The sequence below is a fragment of the Taudactylus pleione genome, unplaced genomic scaffold, assembly GCF_031769625.1.
Source record: "Taudactylus pleione unplaced genomic scaffold, aTauple2 ptg000825l, whole genome shotgun sequence".
NCBI classification, from domain to species: Eukaryota; Metazoa; Chordata; class Amphibia; order Anura; family Myobatrachidae; genus Taudactylus; species Taudactylus pleione.
This window is the reverse complement of record NW_028285227.1, coordinates 386,209-409,787: the sequence shown is the minus strand read 5'-3', so window position 1 is coordinate 409,787 and position 23,579 is coordinate 386,209. Positions and strand designations below refer to the sequence as shown.

The 23,579-nt window shown below is 53.9% G+C and overlaps 1 protein-coding gene across 2 annotated transcripts; it reads left to right on the top strand.

Moving 5' to 3' along the window:
* Positions 1 to 37: 37 nt before the first annotated feature.
* Positions 38 to 23,579, top strand: LOC148474629 (putative deoxyribonuclease tatdn3-B). 2 transcript variants are annotated; one of them, XM_088458327.1, is made up of 10 exons: positions 38 to 293; positions 9,952 to 9,984; positions 10,138 to 10,211; positions 11,123 to 11,201; positions 12,942 to 13,004; positions 13,548 to 13,657; positions 14,616 to 14,671; positions 15,143 to 15,255; positions 16,556 to 16,636; positions 21,664 to 23,579. In XM_088458327.1, the coding sequence occupies exons 1-10, from the start codon at positions 120 to 122 to the stop codon at positions 21,802 to 21,804; spliced, it is 924 nt and encodes a 307-aa protein (XP_088314453.1). In that variant the 5' UTR covers positions 38 to 119; the 3' UTR covers positions 21,805 to 23,579. The 2 variants fall into 2 exon arrangements, with proteins under 2 accessions (XP_088314453.1, XP_088314454.1); XM_088458328.1 differs by having other exon boundaries at positions 43 to 293; positions 16,559 to 16,636; positions 21,664 to 23,578.

Below are 23,579 nucleotides of genomic sequence, written 5' to 3'. Positions count from 1 at the left end.
GAATTGTTCTACATTTCCGATGTGTGAGCCATTTGTTCTATAGCTTCTATTAGCAGTCTAGTTATCTGCCACTGAGCGTTCAGTTACCAACGCTGGCTTGTAGGTGTGGGTGTAGTAAGATGGCGGGGAGGCCTCTGCGCATGCGCAGTGAGAGCGCCGCCTCCTCAGCCCAGCTGTCAGGACTGGATACAGCCATACAGGGGACCACCAGCAGCAGCGGGGTCACCATGGACTGGCCCAGGGGGGCTCTTGTGGACTGTCACTGCCACCTCTCTGCTGCTGACTTCAGCCATGTAAGAGTCCTCAGGCCCTGTGCTCCCCTGTGTGTGTCTACATGCCCCCTGTACCTGTGTCCCGTGTGACCCGCGGCTCTGCCCCCTGTACCTGTGTCCCGTGTGACCCCGCGGCTCTGCCCCCTGTACCTGTGTCCCGTGTGACCCTGCAGCTCTGCCCCCTGTACCTGTGTCCCGTGTGACCCTGCGGCTCTGCCCCCTGTACCTGTGTCCCGTGTGACCCCGCGGCTCTGCCCCCTGTACCTGTGTCCCCTGTGACCCCGCGGCTCTGCCCCCTGTACCTGTGTCCCGTGTGACCCTGCGGCTCTGCCCCCTGTACCTGTGTCCCGTGTGACCCTGCGGCTCTGCCCCCTGTACCTGTGTCCCGTGTGACCCTGCGGCTCTGCCCCCTGTACCTGTGTCCCGTGTGACCCTGCGGCTCTGCCCCCTGTACCTGTGTCCCGTGTGACCCTGCGGCTCTGCCCCCTGTACCTGTGTCCCGTGTGACCCTGCGGCTCTGCCCCCTGTACCTGTGTCCCGTGTGACCCTGCGGCTCTGCCCCCTGTACCTGTGTCCCGTGTGACCCTGCGGCTCTGCCCCCTGTACCTGTGTCCCGTGTGACCCTGCGGCTCTGCCCCCTGTACCTGTGTCCCGTGTGACCCTGCGGCTCTGCCCCCTGTACCTGTGTCCCGTGTGACCCTGCGGCTCTGCCCCCTGTACCTGTACCTGTGTCCCGTGTGACCCCGCAGCTCTGCCCCCTGTACCTGTGTCCCGTGTGACCCCGCAGCTCTGCCCCCTGTACCTGTGTCCCGTGTGACCCGCGGCTCTGCCCCCTGTACCTGTGTCCCGTGTGACCCCGCGGCTCTGCCCCCTGTACCTGTGTCCCGTGTGACCCTGCAGCTCTGCCCCCTGTACTTGTGTCACGTGTGACCCTGCGGCTCTGCCCCCTGTACCTGTACCTGTGTCCCGTGTGACCCCGCAGCTCTGCCCCCTGTACCTGTGTCCCGTGTGACCTCGCAGCTCTGCCCCCTGTACCTGTGTCCCGTGTGACCCGCGGCTCTGCCCCCTGTACCTGTGTCCCGTGTGACCCCGCGGCTCTGCCCCCTGTACCTGTGACCCTGCGGCTCTGCCCCCTGTACCTGTGTCCCGTGTGACCCTGCGGCTCTGCCCCCTGTACCTGTGTCCCGTGTGACCCTGCGGCTCTGCCCCCTGTACCTGTGTCCCGTGTGACCCTGCGGCTCTGCCCCCTGTACCTGTGTCCCGTGTGACCCTGCGGCTCTGCCCCCTGTACCTGTGTCCCGTGTGACCCTGCGGCTCTGCCCCCTGTACCTGTGTCCCGTGTGACCCGCGGCTCTGCCCCCTGTACCTGTGTCCCGTGTGACCCCGCGGCTCTGCCCCCTGTACCTGTGTCCCGTGTGACCCTGCAGCTCTGCCCCCTGTACCTGTGTCCCGTGTGACCCCGCGGCTCTGCCCCCTGTACCTGTGTCCCGTGTGACCCCGCGGCTCTGCCCCCTGTACCTGTGTCCCCTGTGACCCCGCGGCTCTGCCCCCTGTACCTGTGTCCCGTGTGACCCTGCGGCTCTGCCCCCTGTACCTGTGTCCCGTGTGACCCCGCAGCTCTGCCCCCTGTACCTGTGTCCCGTGTGACCCCGCGGCTCTGCCCCCTGTACCTGTGTCCCCTGTGACCCCGCGGCTCTGCCCCCTGTACCTGTGTCCCGTGTGACCCGCGGCTCTGCCCCCTGTACCTGTGTCCCGTGTGACCCCGCGGCTCTGCCCCCTGTACCTGTGTCCCGTGTGACCCCGCAGCTCTGCCCCCTGTACCTGTGTCCCGTGTGACCCCGCGGCTCTGCCCCCTGTACCTGTGTCCCCTGTGACCCCGCGGCTCTGCCCCCTGTACCTGTGTCCCGTGTGACCCTGCGGCTCTGCCCCCTGTACCTGTGTCCCGTGTGACCCTGCGGCTCTGCCCCCTGTACCTGTGTCCCGTGTGACCCTGCGGCTCTGCCCCCTGTACCTGTGTCCCGTGTGACCCTGCGGCTCTGCCCCCTGTACCTGTGTCCCGTGTGACCCTGCGGCTCTGCCCCCTGTACCTGTGTCCCGTGTGACCCTGCGGCTCTGCCCCCTGTACCTGTGTCCCGTGTGACCCTGCGGCTCTGCCCCCTGTACCTGTGTCCCGTGTGACCCGCGGCTCTGCCCCCTGTACCTGTGTCCCGTGTGACCCCGCGGCTCTGCCCCCTGTACCTGTGTCCCGTGTGACCCTGCAGCTCTGCCCCCTGTACCTGTGTCCCGTGTGACCCCGCGGCTCTGCCCCCTGTACCTGTGTCCCGTGTGACCCCGCGGCTCTGCCCCCTGTACCTGTGTCCCGTGTGACCCCGCGGCTCTGCCCCCTGTACCTGTGTCCCGTGTGACCCCGCGGCTCTGCCCCCTGTACCTGTGTCCCCTGTGACCCCGCGGCTCTGCCCCCTGTACCTGTGTCCCGTGTGACCCTGCGGCTCTGCCCCCTGTACCTGTGTCCCGTGTGACCCTGCGGCTCTGCCCCCTGTACCTGTGTCCCGTGTGACCCTGCGGCTCTGCCCCCTGTACCTGTGTCCCGTGTGACCCTGCGGCTCTGCCCCCTGTACCTGTGTCCCGTGTGACCCTGCGGCTCTGCCCCCTGTACCTGTGTCCCGTGTGACCCTGCGGCTCTGCCCCCTGTACCTGTGTCCCGTGTGACCCTGCGGCTCTGCCCCCTGTACCTGTGTCCCGTGTGACCCTGCGGCTCTGCCCCCTGTACCTGTGTCCCGTGTGACCCTGCGGCTCTGCCCCCTGTACCTGTGTCCCGTGTGACCCTGCGGCTCTGCCCCCTGTACCTGTACCTGTGTCCCGTGTGACCCCGCAGCTCTGCCCCCTGTACCTGTGTCCCGTGTGACCCCGCAGCTCTGCCCCCTGTACCTGTGTCCCGTGTGACCCGCGGCTCTGCCCCCTGTACCTGTGTCCCGTGTGACCCCGCGGCTCTGCCCCCTGTACCTGTGTCCCGTGTGACCCTGCAGCTCTGCCCCCTGTACCTGTGTCCCGTGTGACCCTGCGGCTCTGCCCCCTGTACCTGTGTCCCGTGTGACCCCGCGGCTCTGCCCCCTGTACCTGTGTCCCCTGTGACCCCGCGGCTCTGCCCCCTGTACCTGTGTCCCGTGTGACCCTGCGGCTCTGCCCCCTGTACCTGTGTCCCGTGTGACCCTGCGGCTCTGCCCCCTGTACCTGTGTCCCGTGTGACCCTGCGGCTCTGCCCCCTGTACCTGTGTCCCGTGTGACCCTGCGGCTCTGCCCCCTGTACCTGTGTCCCGTGTGACCCTGCGGCTCTGCCCCCTGTACCTGTGTCCCGTGTGACCCTGCGGCTCTGCCCCCTGTACCTGTGTCCCGTGTGACCCTGCGGCTCTGCCCCCTGTACCTGTGTCCCGTGTGACCCTGCGGCTCTGCCCCCTGTACCTGTGTCCCGTGTGACCCTGCGGCTCTGCCCCCTGTACCTGTGTCCCGTGTGACCCCGCAGCTCTGCCCCCTGTACCTGTGTCCCGTGTGACCCCGCAGCTCTGCCCCCTGTACCTGTGTCCCGTGTGACCCGCGGCTCTGCCCCCTGTACCTGTGTCCCGTGTGACCCCGCGGCTCTGCCCCCTGTACCTGTGTCCCGTGTGACCCTGCAGCTCTGCCCCCTGTACCTGTGTCACGTGTGACCCTGCGGCTCTGCCCCCTGTACCTGTACCTGTGTCCCGTGTGACCCCGCAGCTCTGCCCCCTGTACCTGTGTCCCGTGTGACCTCGCAGCTCTGCCCCCTGTACCTGTGTCCCGTGTGACCCGCGGCTCTGCCCCCTGTACCTGTGTCCCGTGTGACCCCGCGGCTCTGCCCCCTGTACCTGTGACCCTGCGGCTCTGCCCCCTGTACCTGTGTCCCGTGTGACCCTGCGGCTCTGCCCCCTGTACCTGTGTCCCGTGTGACCCTGCGGCTCTGCCCCCTGTACCTGTGTCCCGTGTGACCCTGCGGCTCTGCCCCCTGTACCTGTGTCCCGTGTGACCCTGCGGCTCTGCCCCCTGTACCTGTGTCCCGTGTGACCCTGCGGCTCTGCCCCCTGTACCTGTGTCCCGTGTGACCCTGCGGCTCTGCCCCCTGTACCTGTGTCCCGTGTGACCCTGCGGCTCTGCCCCCTGTACCTGTGTCCCGTGTGACCCTGCGGCTCTGCCCCCTGTACCTGTGTCCCGTGTGACCCTGCGGCTCTGCCCCCTGTACCTGTGTCCCGTGTGACCCTGCGGCTCTGCCCCCTGTACCTGTGTCCCGTGTGACCCTGCGGCTCTGCCCCCTGTACCTGTGTCCCGTGTGACCCTGCGGCTCTGCCCCCTGTACCTGTGTCCCGTGTGACCCGCGGCTCTGCCCCCTGTACCTGTGTCACGTGTGACCCTGCGGCTCTGCCCCCTGTACCTGTACCTGTGTCCCGTGTGACCCCGCAGCTCTGCCCCCTGTACCTGTGTCCCGTGTGACCCGCGGCTCTGCCCCCTGTACCTGTGTCCCGTGTGACCCCGCGGCTCTGCCCCCTGTACCTGTGTCCCCTGTGACCCCGCGGCTCTGCCCCCTGTACCTGTGTCCCGTGTGACCCTGCGGCTCTGCCCCCTGTACCTGTGTCCCGTGTGACCCTGCGGCTCTGCCCCCTGTACCTGTGTCCCGTGTGACCCTGCGGCTCTGCCCCCTGTACCTGTGTCCCGTGTGACCCTGCGGCTCTGCCCCCTGTACCTGTGTCCCGTGTGACCCTGCGGCTCTGCCCCCTGTACCTGTGTCCCGTGTGACCCTGCGGCTCTGCCCCCTGTACCTGTGTCCCGTGTGACCCTGCGGCTCTGCCCCCTGTACCTGTGTCCCGTGTGACCCTGCGGCTCTGCCCCCTGTACCTGTACCTGTGTCCCGTGTGACCCCGCAGCTCTGCCCCCTGTACCTGTGTCCCGTGTGACCCCGCAGCTCTGCCCCCTGTACCTGTGTCCCGTGTGACCCGCGGCTCTGCCCCCTGTACCTGTGTCCCGTGTGACCCCGCGGCTCTGCCCCCTGTACCTGTGTCCCGTGTGACCCTGCAGCTCTGCCCCCTGTACCTGTGTCACGTGTGACCCTGCGGCTCTGCCCCCTGTACCTGTACCTGTGTCCCGTGTGACCCCGCAGCTCTGCCCCCTGTACCTGTGTCCCGTGTGACCCCGCAGCTCTGCCCCCTGTACCTGTGTCCCGTGTGACCCGCGGCTCTGCCCCCTGTACCTGTGTCCCGTGTGACCCCGCGGCTCTGCCCCCTGTACCTGTGACCCTGCGGCTCTGCCCCCTGTACCTGTGTCCCGTGTGACCCTGCGGCTCTGCCCCCTGTACCTGTGTCCCGTGTGACCCTGCGGCTCTGCCCCCTGTACCTGTGTCCCGTGTGACCCTGCGGCTCTGCCCCCTGTACCTGTGTCCCGTGTGACCCTGCGGCTCTGCCCCCTGTACCTGTGTCCCGTGTGACCCTGCGGCTCTGCCCCCTGTACCTGTGTCCCGTGTGACCCTGCGGCTCTGCCCCCTGTACCTGTGTCCCGTGTGACCCTGCGGCTCTGCCCCCTGTACCTGTGTCCCGTGTGACCCTGCGGCTCTGCCCCCTGTACCTGTGTCCCGTGTGACCCTGCGGCTCTGCCCCCTGTACCTGTGTCCCGTGTGACCCTGCGGCTCTGCCCCCTGTACCTGTGTCCCGTGTGACCCTGCGGCTCTGCCCCCTGTACCTGTGTCCCGTGTGACCCTGCGGCTCTGCCCCCTGTACCTGTGTCCCGTGTGACCCTGCGGCTCTGCCCCCTGTACCTGTGTCCCGTGTGACCCTGCGGCTCTGCCCCCTGTACCTGTGTCCCGTGTGACCCTGCGGCTCTGCCCCCTGTACCTGTGTCCCGTGTGACCCTGCGGCTCTGCCCCCTGTACCTGTGTCCCGTGTGACCCTGCGGCTCTGCCCCCTGTACCTGTGTCCCGTGTGACCCTGCGGCTCTGCCCCCTGTACCTGTGTCCCGTGTGACCCTGCAGCTCTGCCCCCTGTACCTGTACCTGTGTCCCGTGTGACCCCGCAGCTCTGCCCCCTGTACCTGTGTCCCGTGTGACCCCGCAGCTCTGCCCCCTGTACCTGTGTCCCGTGTGACCCCGCGGCTCTGCCCCCTGTACCTGTGTCCCGTGTGACCCGCGGCTCTGCCCCCTGTACCTGTGTCCCCTGTGACCCCGCGGCTCTGCCCCCTGTACCTGTGTCCCCTGTGACCCCGCGGCTCTGCCCCCTGTACCTGTGTCCCGTGTGACCCCGCGGCTCTGCCCCCTGTACCTGTGTCCCGTGTGACCCCGCGGCTCTGCCCCCTGTACCTGTGTCCCGTGTGACCCCGCGGCTCTGCCCCCTGTACCTGTGTCCCGTGTGACCCTGCGGCTCTGCCCCCTGTACCTGTGTCCCGTGTGACCCTGCGGCTCTGCCCCCTGTACCTGTGTCCCGTGTGACCCTGCGGCTCTGCCCCCTGTACCTGTGTCCCGTGTGACCCTGCGGCTCTGCCCCCTGTACCTGTGTCCCGTGTGACCCTGCGGCTCTGCCCCCTGTACCTGTGTCCCGTGTGACCCTGCGGCTCTGCCCCCTGTACCTGTGTCCCGTGTGACCCTGCGGCTCTGCCCCCTGTACCTGTGTCCCGTTTGACCCTGCAGCCCTGCCCCCTGTACCTGTGTCCCGTGTGACCCTGCGGCTCTGCCCCCTGTACCTGTGTCCCGTTTGACCCTGCAGCCCTGCCCCCTGTACCTGTGTCCCGTGTGACCCTGCGGCTCTGCCCCCTGTACCTGTGTCCCGTTTGACCCTGCAGCCCTGCCCCCTGTGTCCCGTGTGACCCTGCGGCTCTGCCCCCTGTACCTGTGTCCCGTTTGACCCTGCAGCCCTGCCCCCTGTACCTGTGTCCCGTGTGACCCTGCAGCCCTGCCCCCTGTACCTGTGTCCCGTGTGACCCTGCGGCTCTGCCCCCTGTACCTGTGTCCCGTGTGACCCTGCGGCTCTGCCCCCTGTACCTGTGTCCCGTGTGACCCCGCGGCTCTGCCCCCTGTACCTGTGTCCCGTGTGACCCCGCGGCTCTGCCCCCTGTACCTGTGTCCCATGTGACCCCGCGGCTCTGCCCCCTGTACCTGTGTCCCATGTGACCCTGCGGCTCTGCCCCCTGTACCTGTGTCCCGTGTGACCCTGCAGCCCTGCCCCCTGTACCTGTGTCCCGTGTGACCCTGCGGCTCTGCACACTGCAAAGTTTTGACTAAAAGTAATAATCAATCACATTTTTTTCAGGACTAAATTGTAACAATAATATAAACATTTTAATAACGAAAATGACAACAAAATCTGTGTTAAATTTTTAATAAGTGACTAAGGGGCAATCCAATTACTGTAGGTGCGAATTGCGAGTTTGTTTCTTGAAACTCGCAGACTTCGCATTGATGCGCGCTCCCGAGAACTCTCCAATCCAGTTAAAAATGCCTATTCGCGGTCCTCGCAGCGGAGATTTGCGAATTGACTGCCAAATGAGATGTGAGAGAAGTGCATGAAAAAGTGGGGAGACCGTCTTGGACACCCCAAAATTGATAATTTTGTTAGCAGGACCATATAGAAGGCTGTTTGTGGGCAATAGGAAGGTATAGCAGGTTTTTAAATGGTGTGAAATACCTAAAAAATGATAAAAAGCAAAACATTTTTCAGTTAATCCCAAACTAATTAAACGAAAGACGCAAAAAAAAAAGTTGGAAAAAAGGTGATTTTGGGGTACTTTGAGGGCACCTTAAAAAATTGTAAAATAAATGATAATAAACAAAACAATTATTTTTCAATTAAAAAAATATTACAATTAAATTAGGGGTCCCTAACCTAACGAAAAGTTGATTTTTGGGGTAATTTGAGGACAATTTATAATTTTTAGCCCCAAAATGTCATTATTGGACTAATTAAGCTAACTGGAAACTTCCAATTGCCTAATTAGTCATTCGGGGGGTGTCCAAGGGGTTCAGCACAGTTTCTCGACATTTTAACCTTAAAATAAAGATTTTCCTTCCCATCTCTCACCCTCAGGGAGGTGCAAATGGAAACATGCGAATTCAGTCTGACTGATCAGTGTACGTTGCTAATTGGATGGCAAAATGAATTCGCTGTACAAATTCGAAGAGAAAATAGCACCTCGCAATTTGACCCCTAAGACTAAAACAAAATTTCAATTCCTTGTCAAAATGAACACTGCAGGGAGGCAATCAGGGAGGAAGGGGGGTCTATGGGCCTGATTCATAGCCGCTCGTCAGTGGCCGCTCGTTCGCTCCGAGCGATGTTCGCACATCTGCGCATGCGTATGGGTTGTAATGCGCATGCGCCAACCAGTCAGTGCGGTCGGAAATCGTGTGCTCGCAAAACAGCGAGTGCCTGCTAATTTGAGTGACAGAATGAGGCGTTTGTGGGTGGTAACAGGGGAAGGTGCTTGAAAACAGGGCGTGGAGATCCGAACGCAGGCGTGCCAAACGGTCAAAACAGGCGTTTTAAGGGTGTGCATAATTAACAAAGCAGCGTCATCGACCACGTCACTTGGTTGTCTTTTAGCCTGAACTGCTCGCATGATTGCGGTAGGAAAATGCTACCACAAGAATAGCGAGCAGTTCATACGCCTTTCGATGTACTCGATTAATCTAATAAATAGCGGAGATGACGTATGATGCGAGCGGCCAGGGGGCGTCTTTACAAAATAGCGAGCGCATGTTTCGTTCGCTCGTTCAGACATAGAGGCGTCAACAGACCGCAAAGAGCGAGCGCTCTATTTAAATATCCGGCCCCTTTTTCTGAACGAGCGAGCACAAATAGCGTCCGGCTCTGAATCAGGCCCTATGTGCGCTCCTCGGGGGAACAAAACCCATAGCTTCCTCCCTGCATAGGGCTGGTGTATGACAGGTCGTTATGGTGCAGCCGCACTAAGCATGATTGCACATTGATCTGCATGGATGCAGAATCGGGAAGGCCTTGTAGCTGTATTAGCGTAAAGTCGCAGACATGTGACCGGCAAAGGACGCACACGAGAATTGGGCCCATAGCGTCTTATTGTACATCTGTGGTTGTGTTCTCTAATCTGCTGAAGTCACTACAGACCTCTGTCCTCTAGCAATCACCCCAGGCAACAAAAAGTTATCAATAACAATTACTAATGGTCGGGAGATAAAGTTAGTCTGGGCGGAGGGACATCCAATCTTCCAGTTATGGATCTCTTGCTGTAGAGCAGGCCTGGCCAACCTGTGGCTCGCCAGCTGTTGTGAAACTACAAGTCCCATCATTCCCTGTTACTGTTTTAGTATTTCCTAAAAGCAAAACTGTGGCAAGGCATGTTGGGACTTGTAGTTTCTCAACAGCTGGAGATCCACAGGTTGGCCTGGCTTGCTGTAGAGTTTCCCTGTATATCTTTGTTTTGAATTGTTAGTTTTTTACATTTAATCAATTCAATTCGAGGTCGCGATGTGGGGTCACAGAGACCTACTATACTCGTCAGTGCCAGAGCGCCTCATCCCTTGGTGATGGCACTAGTTCCCTGTAACTTGGCTGCCCGCACCGTGCCACGGGTGCATGGGTTCGGCTGTTGGCTGCCATCGTTTTCTCCGCAGGTAACAGTAAAATACTTATTGCGCTTATTATTTTATCTTACACAGGACATCGATACCGTTGTAGAAGAAGCAAAGGCAGTAAGTGCTGTAATAACCTATGCCATGTTTCTGATGCTTTTATGGTGCTGTGTTACATTTCGCTTTCATGTGTTAGCAGCCTGTATTTTAGCTGACCGTTCTTTCTGACGCCCCCTCCCCTCCCCCGCTGCGTCATTTGTTTCCTGGTTTCAGGTCGGGGTCCAGGCGTTGGTGGCAGTCGCTGAGCACTCGGCAGAGTTTGACAAATTAATGCATCTTTCTCGGAGGTGAGCTGAATGCGTGGCGTCTGTATGGCTGTCATACATGTGTGTGATTGGTGGACGGACAGTTACAACTATTCAACAGTTCCAGTGCTGGGACCATGCAGTGGGAATCTGATACTCTGTGAATGGCCAGAGCCATCCAGCAATCCAGGGGCCTGGAGCTGAGGTTTGATGCACAACTCTACTTGAAACCTAGGGCACGATTCTGACCCGCTCGATGTTTGCAATGTGCGCATGCGTATAAGATGCAGTGCGTGTGCGCTAATTAGTCCATGCGATCAGGAAGCGTTCACATGTTGCACATAGCCGCCTGGAAACGGGGCGTGGTGGTGCAAACGCAGGTGTGTCTGTGCATCTTAACGCCGTTTCAGAGGCATGCATAATTAAGACGCAGCGTCATAATACACGTGACATGGCTGAGTTACACACAGCAGCACTCGCAGTGCTTGCAGTAGGGTATTGGTCCGATGTTACCGATTATTGAATACACTTCCTGGAGATGATGTGTATTACTAAGGGAAAGTGGTTGTCTTATGACAGGCTGGTTGGCGTCTATATACACACTGTGATTGCACGCCAAGACATAGTCGGCGTGCTAATTCCTTGCCGCGCGATCGCCGGATTTGCATACTTTGACAGCTGCGTGCGAACGCATCTAGCGAGCGGGTCTGAATCGGGCCCCTAGTTTTCCCACCCAGTGTAATAACAGCTCTGTTTACATTACAGGACCCAACCCACACGGGTGCTTCTGTGCACATGTATGTGTCTGTATTCCCAGCCCAGTTCAAACGATCCTGATCTCATTTTCTGCTGTTTAGTATAGAAATGTCTTCATGTCTGTGGCTGGGAAATCGCATCAATGTGCCTCCATGATTACGTCAGTGGCTTAATCAGTGTAACATGACCAAACGCAGGTTTCCGGGGCTGGTGTTTCCGTGTTTAGGCGTGCACCCTGTCCAAGGCGCAGAACAACAGCGCAGCGCAACTCTTAAGGTAAGGCCGGTTCTACAGTCTCTATCTCCAGCCGTTCCGAATCTCTGATCTGTGGTCGGTCATAATTGTAGTGCGTGGCTGTCGTTACATAAACCCTGTAGCATTGACTTAGGTTTGGTCACTACCAGTCTCTGTTAATTGGATTTTCAGCTTTTGACGCCTGGAGCGCGCATTAGACGTTGGATGAATGGCTTCTCATGGGCATGTTCTCACCGTTGCTTTTTAGTATTTTAGTGCCACGTTTAGAATGTGGCACAACCCGTACCTGCTACAGTAACACGTGGCTGTACCTCTACAAGATATGTAACCAGTAAATGTATGATGCTTGGAAATACGTTAATAAGATATCGCTAAGACGCATACATTAGTTTTCATGCATTTTTATCCAATTTCCTTACAGTGTGTGTGTGTGTGGGGGGGGATGTAGTGCCCCCTGACAGAGAGAGCAAGTGGAGAAGTTACTTAATGTAACCAATCAGCTTCTAACTGTCATTTTATAGGCTGAGTAAGATAAATGATAGCTAGTATAGTGTTCATTCTAGCACCCTGCACCTCTTACATCCCTTGCAGTTTCTCTTTCCTGCCTGGGGTGTCGCTCTCTGCTCTGGTGCTTCTAGCACACTCAGCTGATGCAACAAACTGCTGAAATACAGACAGTGTGCTAGAAGCACCCAAGCAGAGAGCGACACCCCAGGCAGAAAAGAGGAACTGCACAGGCTGTGACAGGTGCAGGGTGCTAGAATGAAGATTACTAGAAGCTGATTGGTTGCTATTTCTCCTTAGGTGGTTTGATACATCTCCCCCTATATGTGATCGAGCCCTAAACTTGCACCGGTCAGCCACACGCAGTGCAGGCAGACATGGCACCGGTCAGCCACACGCAGTGCGGGCAGACATGGCACCGGTGAGCCACACGCAGTGCGGGCAGACATGGCACCGGTGAGCCACACGCAGTGCAGGTAGACATGGCACCGGTCAGCCGCACGCAGTGCAGGCAGACATGGCACCGGTCAGCCGCACGCAGTGCGGGCAGACATGTTCTGCGCTGCACCAGTATTGATAAGAATGCAGCCTGTCTGATTAGTTGTAACGAGTGGGCTCACTCACTGCATCCGTCACAAATGGAAGCTCTGCTGAAGAAGCCGGGCACAGGCAGCACCTGGGTAGATCGGCGGAGAATATAACCTGTGTGACCCACAAGCATAAGGCTAATATGGTGAGATTGGGATGAATCACTCATTGCTTAACGGAGGCCTGTTGGTGGTGTTGGCAGTGGACAGCAGTTATCGGTCATCGTCCCTCTGGACTTGCCAGTATTATCGGTCATCGTCCCTCTGGACTTGCCAGTGTTCAATAATGATCAGCTCAGTTTCAATAGGATTATTGGGCATTCAGGTCATTATTTATGTTTATATAACTTTATATTTTGTATTATATATTAATGGTAAAGTGTAAATGCAAACCATGTATATTAACAGCTAGTGTTCAGTCTAGCACTCTGCACCAGATAAAACCCGTGTAGTACCTCTATCCTGCCTGGGGTGTCACTCTCTTCTCTGGTGCTTCTAGCACACAAACTGCTGAATCTCATCAGTTTGTTGCATCAGCTGTGTGTGCTAGAAGCACCAGAGCAGCGAGCGACACCCCAGGCAGGATAGAGGTACTGTATGGGTTGTGGCAGGAGCAGGGAGCTAGAATGATTACTAAACATCTGATAACAGTGATTTTTCATATTCCCAGGACTTAGAAGATGCTTTGCCTCTGATTGAGCGCTACAAGAAAGACTTGGTGGCTATTGGCGAGGTACTGAATGCGTCACCTGCTGTGTGTTCCCCTCTGATCACATGTCGCTAAGTGGTGAAGGAAATAATCGCACAACCCCACTAGCCCAGTATTAAGCTGTACGTCAGTCACCTGCATGGACCCTGCGCGCACACAAAGAAGATGCCTGGATATAAGCCAGGAGAGAGAAACTTATCACCCTCGTGTCTCAGATCCGGTGCTCGGAGTGCGCCACTATTCTGCCGCCACGTCTAGTGGGTTACTTTATTAAGGTGTAAATCTAACTGATCATTTAATCACATAATTCATAGTTTTACCAATTAAAATCTGCAGATTTAGCCGTAGTGAAGCCTAACGGGTTGGTAGAAACCGCCGTGTACACCGCGTGACGAGCAGGGTGGCGGCGGTCGGTAGCCGCACTTCTCACTGGTTTATTTGCTAGATATGACCTCTGTGATCTGTAGGTGATTTGTATGAAGCTTTTGCAGTTAATCTGCCTGGAGGGATAATAATAGACATTGCTTCAGTGTCTGGGGGTAATATTGGCGTTTTTTCTCGCCATAGGTTGGGCTGGATTTCACTCCGCGGATAGCGAGCACAGAGGACCAGAAGGAGGAGCAGCGACAAGTGTTTATCAGACAGATACAACTGGCCAAACGGCTGGATCTGCCATTGTAAGACCTGAGCTCAGTATCCATCATGGCTCATGAGACGTAAAGTGCAAATGCGGCTCCAATGCCTTAAAATGATTAGGTCATGTTCCGCCCCTATGCCATATACTCTGAATGCAGCAATATAGGTATTTACAGAGCGCCGCTCACCACATCCTATGATATACCAAGGAAAACCTTTAATTCGCTGGGCCATGATTGGCCCTACACCTATGAAGACTATTAGGCATAGAGGAAGCCCTTCCCAAAAGATCAGTCTAGCTGTCGGAGTAGAGTGCTAGCTCCCAAGCCGACTCCCCCTGCACATCACAGCTCTGTGTGCGAGCCGGCCCAACATGCCAAGGGGTATATTTACTGAAGTGACAGTTTTTAGAAATGGAGATGTGGCCCATAGCAACCAATCAGATTCTACTTAACATTTAACTAGCACCTTCTAGAAGATAATAGCTGATTGGTTGCTATGGGCAACATCCTTACTTCTAAAAACTCTTACATTAGTAAATATACCCCCCTAGACCAGAGATTCCCAATCACGGTCCTCAAGGCTCCCCAGAGATATCCATGGTTTATGCTTTTTATAATGAAAACCACTTACAATAGATTTTCCATGATAAACTCCATAGGCCTCACTAGTCTGTGGGAAATTGGAATAATCTTGGTTTGGTGACTTTATCATTTATTATCAGTTACTTATATAGCACCAGCATATTCAGTTGTGCTTTACCATATTTTCCAAGGGCAATTTTAACAATAAGTCGCATCACAGGGAACAACATGTTCTGGTCCAGTTGTACTATTGCTTTCAAAAGTGTAATTTGCACTAAACTGACCCAATCTGGTCTCTGGTTGCTATAGGTTACAGCAAATGTATGTTGTTTACCTCATGTTTAACGTTTTAATGGCAGTGACCCCTTCTATACAGTATTTGTACATTATTATTATCACTTTTTCTCCCTACCAGAAATGTCCACTCGCGTTCAGCTGGACGACCAACTATCAATCTGCTGAAAGAACAGGGTATAATTTTCTTATACATATCGGTTTTCTAATTCATCCCTGTTTGGGGTATTTATCTGAGGATTGTATAAACCACCTTATTCAGTCATTTGGATTTACAGAGTACATTGTACTTTCAGGGCTTAAATAAAAATGTCTCCTAAAAACAACCATTTGGTTCTCTGGCCGAATGTTCCTTAGAATGCAGCCTATTCATACATGAGAAACCACTGACATTACCGCGGGACCTTATAACGTATACAGATGACGCCGTTCTGTTAGGCTTACTGACGCACCATGATGTCACTAGGCCATTAGCATACTGTTTTCATGCACAAAATGGCTGCTTTCCTTGTGCTTCACAAAATGTCTCATTCAGGGCAGCAGTTAGTTGTGAATCGATAGGTTGCATTCTCTTATATATTGGTTTAACCCACAAAGTGGTTGCCTCCCTATATGGTGAACAATGTACTTTCTTGCTGGTTATCATAGGTGCTGGAAACGTGCTCCTCCACGCTTTTGATGGGAAGCCATCAGTGGCCATGGAAGGTGTTAAAGCCGGCTTCTTCTTCTCCATCCCTCCCTCCATTATCCGGAGTGAGCAGGTAACGTGTATAAGGTGTGTGAGGCGTCCATATTGGACACTGCTATGAGTTTCATCATTGCGGTATAGAATGGCGCGTTCCGGTACATGGGATTGGCCACACAAGGTGATGACAGGCAACTGGTCCGATATTCCAGCACCTGCTCTTAAAATAAACCACATTCTCTATAATAATCTGGTGAGAGTCCATTGGGTAAATGTCGGACATGTTGGTTAATGCGACAGGTTGGTATATGGGCGCGGTCACTTTCCGGGTGCCCTATGCAAGTCTCAGGGATGTCTGAAAAGATCTGTCTCTGGTCTGAGAGGCGGCTTTGTGCCATTTCTGTGTGCGGCCCCCACATGAGCGGGTTTCCCAATTGTATTGTGATTAAAATGCAGCCAGAAAATGGCTGCTATCATCCTCATCCTTTTAGTGCGGCCATTTTGTTACACCACTAACCGGCTCCTGTGTGTTTACGGAACTGTTGTCCATTTCGCATGAGTGGAAACCCCCGTAGGTCATGGCATTTGACTTTTGACGTATGTGGCCATATTGGAACGTGATCTCTTTGCTCAGCAGGTGTGATCCAATGCGTGGCCGGCTTACTATAGGTAACAGCGCTGGGTTACCGCATTGATTGGCCCCCACCAGCGGCACTGAGCGACTTGTGAATTCATTATAGATAATTGTTGTGCTATAAATAAACTAGTAAAGGGTTTTGCAGACATCTGTCGTTACCTCTCATTCTATCCCTTCCATACAAATAGCATTTAGAGTTCACTAACATAATATACACAGTAACTGGCCTTCGGTGTGACAATTCCCTGCCCTCAACAGCGCTGCAGTCCCAACAAAGCATAATGGTAAATCTACAGAGGAAGGGCCCGACACCTGTCATCCTGCCTCAGTCAGTGGGCAGGGGGCCCGACACCTGTCATCCTGCCTCAGTCAGTGGGCAGGGGGGCCCGACACCTGTCATCCTGCCTCAGTCAGTGGGCAGGGGGGCCCGACACCTGTCATCCTGCCTCAGTCAGTGGGCAGGGGGGCCGACACCTGTCATCCTGCCTCAGTCAGTGGGCAGGGGGGCCTGACACCTGTCATCCTGCTTCAGTCAGTGGGCAGGGGGGCCCGACACCTGTCATCCTGCCTCAGTCAGTGGGCAGGGGGGCCCGACACCTGTCATCCTGCCTCAGTCAGTGGGCAGGGGGCCCTCCGGGCCGTGGAATCCTGGGGTAGAGTATTTTAGGGTAAGGAGAACTCCAACCAAAGCATCAGTTTCATACAAATAAATATGTGATTCATTCTCCTCTTGTTTAAGAAGCAGAAACTAGTGAAGCAGCTGCCGCTAGACCACATGTGCCTGGAAACGGACTCCCCAGCGCTGGGGCCAGAGAAGCAGGTACGGTGGAGGCCGTCTGACCCCGATTGTTATTTCCCTGTATAGCGGTCTGGTGTGGCTATTGGGATATACATGTATACATATATGCTTGCTGGCATCATTTCTGAGGCTTCTATAAGTTTTCCTCCATTCAGTAGAGTGCCCTTGTCCTATTATCCCATACTCCTCTTCTCTCCCCCTGTCGGTCCTATTGTAGGGCCTGACCCAATACTGCTATATAGAAATGAATTATGAAAATACGGGGTTTCTTCTAGAGCACAAAATAATCATTCCCACAGGCAAAGCACCAGCCAATCGGCTCCTAACTGTCATTTTTCAGGCACAGCCGGTGACATGGCAGTTGGGAGCTGGTAGGCTGGTGCTTTGTCTCTGTCCAGGGTCTGATGAATAGACCCCTGTGTTTGATTGAGAGATTACGGTTGGGAGCTGTCTGGTTGGTGCTTTGTCCCTGGTCAGGGCTTAGTGCATAGACCCCTTGGTTCAATGCATTGTGTTAAGAATTGTAGCGCTATTTGTTATTTGTCTACTGTACTGTACTGTCTTATTGTTTTACACTCTGTACAGCGCTGCGGGCCACTTGTGGCGCGCTATAAATAAAGTCTAATAATTATTATAATAACAATGTACCAGTTGGATCCCAATGGGGCAATTTTGTATTTGGAGTCTGAGTTCTGATTTAATATTTCATTTCATCCTGGAGCACTACCATTATTTCACTTTGATATGTATTATACTCTGTACATTACTGAAGCGTTTAAACATTCCTAAATCTATCCGCCATCCTCCCAGTCGCTCCTCAGCAGCAGGCTGCCATGTTAGGAGGGAGGTGCTTCTCTATCTAAGCAGGCATGGTGTGACTGACAGCTAGTAAGGCTTGCTATTCAGCGGTATTCATACACAGGGGCAAGTCCAGTGATATCACAGCCCCTACATTGTGCTCCTTGTCACCACTACATAGTGCTCCTTGTCACCCCTACATTGTGCTCCTTGTCACCCCTACATTGTGCTCCTTGTCCCCCCTACATTGTGCTCCTTGTCACCACTACATTGTGCTCCTTGTCACCACTACATAGTGCTCCTTGTCACCACTACATAGTGCTCCTTGTCCCCCCTACATTGTGCTCCTTGTCCCCCCTACATTGTGCTCCTTGTCACCCCTACATTGTGCTCCTTGTCACCCCTACATTGTGCTCCTTGTCCCCCCTACATTGGGCTCCTTGTCACCCCTACATTGTGCTCCTTGTCACCACTACATAGTGCTCCTTGTCACCCCTACATAGTGCTCCTTGTCCCCCCTACATAGTGCTCCTTGTCCCCCCTACATTGTGCTCCTTGTCCCCCCTACATTGTGCTCCTTGTCACCCCTACATTGTGCTCCTTGTCCCCCCTACATTGGGCTCCTTGTCACCCCTACATTGGGCTCCTTGTCACCACTACATAGTGCTCCTTGTCACCCCTACATTGTGCTCCTTGTCACCCCTACATTGTGCTCCTTGTCACCCCTACATTGTGCTCCTTGTCCCCCCTACATTGTGCTCCTTGTCCCCCCTACATTGTGCTCCTTGTCCCCCCTACATTGTGCTCCTTGTCACCCCCGCATTGTGCTCCTTGTCCCCCCTACATTGTGCTCCTTGTCCCCCCTACATTGTGCTCCTTGTCCCCCCTACATTGTGCTCCTTGTCACCACTACATAGTGCTCCTTGTCACCACTACATAGTGCTCCTTGTCACCCCTACATTGTGCTCCTTGTCCCCCCTACATTGTGCTCCTTGTCACCCCTACATTGTGCTCCTTGTCACCCCTACATTGTGCTCCTTGTCACCCCTACATTGTGCTCCTTGTCACCCCTACATTGTGCTCCTTGTCACCCCTGCATTGTGCTCCTTGTCACCCCCGCATTGTGCTCCTTGTCACCCCCGCATTGTGCTCCTTGTCACCCCCGCATTGTGCTCCTTGTCACCCCCGCATTGTGCTCCTTGTCACCCCCGCATTGTGCTCCTTGTCACCCCCGCATTGTGCTCCTTGTCACCCCCGCATTGTGCTCCTTGTCACCCCCGCATTGTGCTCCTTGTCACCCCCGCATTGTGCTCCTTGTCACCCCCGCATTGTGCTCCTTGTCACCCCCGCATTGTGCTCCTTGTCCCCCCCGCATTGGGCTCCTTGTCCCCCCTACATTGTGCTCCTTGTCACCCCCGCATTGTGCTCCTTGTCACCCCCGCATTGGGCTCCTTGTCCCCCCTACATTGTGCTCCTTGTCACCCCCGCATTGTGCTCCTTGTCCCCCCCGCATTGTGCTCCTTGTCTCCCCTGCATTGTGCTCCTTGTCTCCCCTGCATTGTGCTCCTTGTCCCCCCTACATTGTGCTCCTTGTCCCCACTACATTGGGCTCCTTGTCCCCCCTACATTGGGCTCCTTGTCCCCCCTACATTGTGCTCCTTGTCCCCCCTACATTGGGCTCCTTGTCCCCCCTACATTGTGCTCCTTGTCCCCCCTACAAGTGAGCTCTATTATAACTATTTTCATCTCTCGTCACTTTTATTTATTTCATTTGCCGTCTGTCTGGGGACTGAGCCAGGCTGAGATTACTCCTGTGAGATTTCGTCTGTCCCTCGCTGTTCTGCGCTATGAAGCGGACACAGGGTCACTGATCTAGTAATGCAGATACTGATGATTTCCATGTGGATAGTTTGCATTGCAAAGTAATTCACGGCAGCCTGGCCGGAGGGTAAAGTTTTACTTATATATGTCAACAATGTTTTATGGCCACTTTTAGGCATTCAGATGGCTGAAAGGTACATTTGATTATACAGTGAATCCGGAAAGTATTCACAGTGCTTCACTTTTTCCACATTTTGTTATGCTACAGCCTTATTCCAAAATGGAATAAATTAATTTTTGTCCTCAAAACTCTGCACACAATACCCCATAGTGATAAAGTGTAAAAGTTTCTTTTGAGATTTTTGCAAATTGAATAACAAAAAAAAACAAAACACTAAGAAATCACATGTATATAAGTATTCACAGCCTTTGCCATGAAGCTCAAAATTGAGCTCAGGTGCATCCTGTTTCCACTGATCATCCTTGAGATGTTCCTACAGCTTAATTTCTAGTCCATCTGTGGTAAATTCAGTTGATTGGACATGATTTTGAAAGGCGTACACCTGTCTATATAAGGTCCCACACTTGACAGTGCATGTCAGAGCACAAACCAAGCATGAAGTCCAAGGAATTGTCTGTAGACCTCCGAGACAGGATTGTCTCGAGGCACAAATCTGGGGAAGGGTACAGAAAAATATCTGCTGCTTTGAAGGTCCCAATAAGCAAAGTGGCCTTTATCATCTGTAAATGGAAGAAGTTTGGAACCACCAGGTCTCTTCCTAAAGTTGGCCGGCCGTCTAAACTGGGCAATCGGGGGGGAAGGGCCGTAGTCAGGGAGGTGACCAAGAACCCGATGATCGCTCTGTGAGAGCTACAGCATTCCTTTGTGTACAGAGGAGAACCTTCCAGAAGGACAACCATCTCTGCAGCAATCCACCAATCAGGCCTGTATGGTAGAGTGGCCAGATGGAAGCCACTCCTTAGTAAAAAGCACATGGCAGCTCGCCTGTAGTTTGCCAAAATGCACCTGAAGGACTCTTAGACCATGAGAGACAAAGATTGAACTCTTTGGCGTCAATGGCAGGTGTTATGTTTGGAGGACACCAGGCACCGATCATCACCAGGCCAATACCATCCCTATAGTGAAGCATGGTGGTGGCAGCATCATGCTGTGGGGATGTTTTTCAGCGGCAGGAGCTGGGAGACTAGTCAGGATAGAGGAAAAGATGAATGCAGCAATGTGCAGAGACATCCTGGATGAAAACCTGCTCCAGAGCGCTCTTGACCTCAGACTGGGGCGACGGTTCATCTTCCAGCAGGTCAACGACCCTAAGCACACAGCCAAGATATGAAAGGAGTGGCTTCAGGACAACGCTGTGGCCCAGACTTGAATACGATTGAACATATCTGGAGAGATCTGAAAATGGCTGTGCCCCGACGCTTCCCATCCAACCTGATGGAGCATGAGAGGTGCTGCAAAGAGGAATGGGCGAAACTGCCCAGAGATAGGTGTGCCAAGCTTGTGGCATCATATTCAAAAAGACTTGAGGCTGTAATTGCTGCCAAAGGTGCATCAACAAAGTATTCAGCAAAGGCTGTGACTACTTATGTGCATGTGATTTCTTAGTTGGTTTTTTTTATTAAATTTGCAAAAATTTCCCAAAAAAAAACGTTTTACACGTTGTCTAATACAGACAAACGTGGACAGCCCTGGCTTGCTGTCAATGTCTTCCACAGGTAAATCACCCAGGGATGGGGGGGTGCTTTAGTATTGCGCAGGACCTGTACAACTGTACTTTCTCCTCAGGCGGCTCTGGACCATGGCGGGCTCTGTGTCTGGTGTTTTGCAGCTTCGCAGCCAGAAGGTTATCAGCAGCCTGCAAGTGAGGATTTGGGGCCGGGCCATCAGCGCAGTTTGAATCTGGAGCCGCTCGGAGCGTGCGGACTAGCAGCCACTGCTGATTGGCTGCCGGTCCGCAAACTCTGATTGCCTCACGAACGTCGGCGCTGTCTCTCCATGACTGCGCCGGCAGGCACTCAGCTGGTGGGCCGGCACCAAATCAACACTGCTGACACCCGGGCCCCCCTCGGCGGCCCTGACTGGTCCGGCCCATCTGATGTGCGTGACTGGTTGCAGCGGGCCACAGAGGCAGCTCGGGCACCATAGTAACCGCACCCCTTGCACCCACGTTAGGTACGCCATTGTTTGAATGCATGTTAGCAAACAGCGGGATCCTTTTCATGATCACTGAAATGGGGTTCTAGGCGAGGACAATGTAAGTAAAGGCTGCAGGGGGTACTTCAGGGTCCAGTCTTCAACCCGTGCAACCCCGGGTATCCCAGCTAGTAATAAATATATTTTCTCTTCAAATCAGATTCAAAGACGACAATTTTACTAAAATGTTCCTTTCATTCCCTTTGTCTCGCAGGTGAGAAATGAACCTAAAAACATCACTTTTTCTGCGGAGTACATCGCCAAAGTCAAAGGGGTCTCTTTGGAAACGGTGATTGACGTCACGACGAAGAACGCACTCAGACTGTTCCCTAGGCTGCTACATGTCCACAAATAAAGAGAACGCTTTTATCGGTGTGTGGGCTTATCTATCGCAAGTGGTTCCAGCTCAGAAATCTACTGGGCACAGGCTGCCACAGTAACTGCTCCTACGCAAGCTGCATGGAGCTGGTCTGATGGCAGGGCAAGTGCCCCACTTGTCTGGGTGTAGGCACTCCGTTACCTCGCCAACACCACTTGAGGTACAGAGGAAGAAGATGGCACATTGCGTTCCCTTTTACGTCTGGAGCCACCCCGGATGGAGTGCCCACATTGGCACAACTGATTAGACGTGTTCTAGCCTAACGCCAGTTTTGTATGTTCCTGTTTATGTCCAGATCTATTCCAGTCTCGGGAGAACTTATCTCCTTTATTCGCAGGGTTTCCTGAATGGCAGCCAGGCCCATAAACCCAGTGAATGAGGGATCTGTCTTCCTGGAACACCTAGAAAATGTTTCTTTATTGGTAACTAATCCGAGGAACGCGTCTGCCCATAATATGTGACACGGACAACGTGCTGTCACCTCTCATTGCTGATACTTTGGGGATACTTTGTAGTTTGTAGAAAATGGTGTAAAAAAGATGATTATTCTTTGTATACATGTTGACCTGTAATTTGGATTTCCTTGTCCCTTCGTCAATGCTTTCATAGGTCTTTCCATGCTCGGTTATTTTGGTAGCAGAAGTGACAGCTGCCCTAGCTTGGGTTAGGCCCCTTCAGTTCTGCTTGTTAGGAATAAGGGCTGTTACGTTGCAATTTTAGTTCTGGTTGGAGTTTTATTATTGGCAAATATGAAACCACCATTTATTTATTTCTTATAACAAACCTCCCGGGAGCTCTGGGCGAGCTGGAAGGAGAATCTGAGACATCTTTACTATAGAAGAGTCCACATTAAACAGTCATTAGGCCACTTTCATACTTAGAACAAGGAAAAAGTTGATAGTGTGTAGGCCTGTTGTATTTGGTATATATATATATAACACAGGGACACATAATAGGACATAGGCCAGTGGTTTATTGATCAGTAATATTTCACCATCAAATAAACCTTCACGCCTTAAAGGATAACATGGCGGAACTTCTCTCTCTGTATTTTTGACCATCAAATATTTAGTAGTAAAATCACTTAAATTGTTACTGGGAATGTTTCAAAAGAATAAAAAAATATTTTAGCAAGAAAAAAATTCAGAAGCATTTTTGAACAAACTAACACAATACGGTATCTACCTACTGTACCTACACCCACTGGAAAATTGACCTTGGGCCCCCTCCTTTATACTTACTCCATGTTATCTTCTCCGTGTGGTCGTCTGTCCTGTCATGGCGGCTGAAGCGTTCATGGCGCGTGCTGCAGGAGCCGGGATGCACATTAGTTGTGTTATACACGCATAAGCAGCGACATTAATTTATCAGACAACAGTTGTGTAATAATAGATGTCTGCGTTTGCAATAAGATTATTTTATTCCGTTTACACCATCCAATAACTATCTGACAGAAGGATGATCTCCCCCAGTAGCCGCAGAACTCGTGCTCAATAGGTCGCAGGAGTCCTGGAGAAAACTTGGAACTGAACCTGCGTAATATGAAATCCGTTCTCTGAAGCTGATATTTGGACAAAATGTATAAATAGTAACGCCATGAAACATACTTCCATAAGAACATTATAATTGGGTAAGTCACTCCAAAACGTAGTTATATGTAATTCTAAGGTTATTTTCACAGTGTCGGGGAGAAGTTGCAGAGGGGTGAAGCGTGAAGCGTAATTAAGGGTGCTTCATTTTCAAAGTTGTAA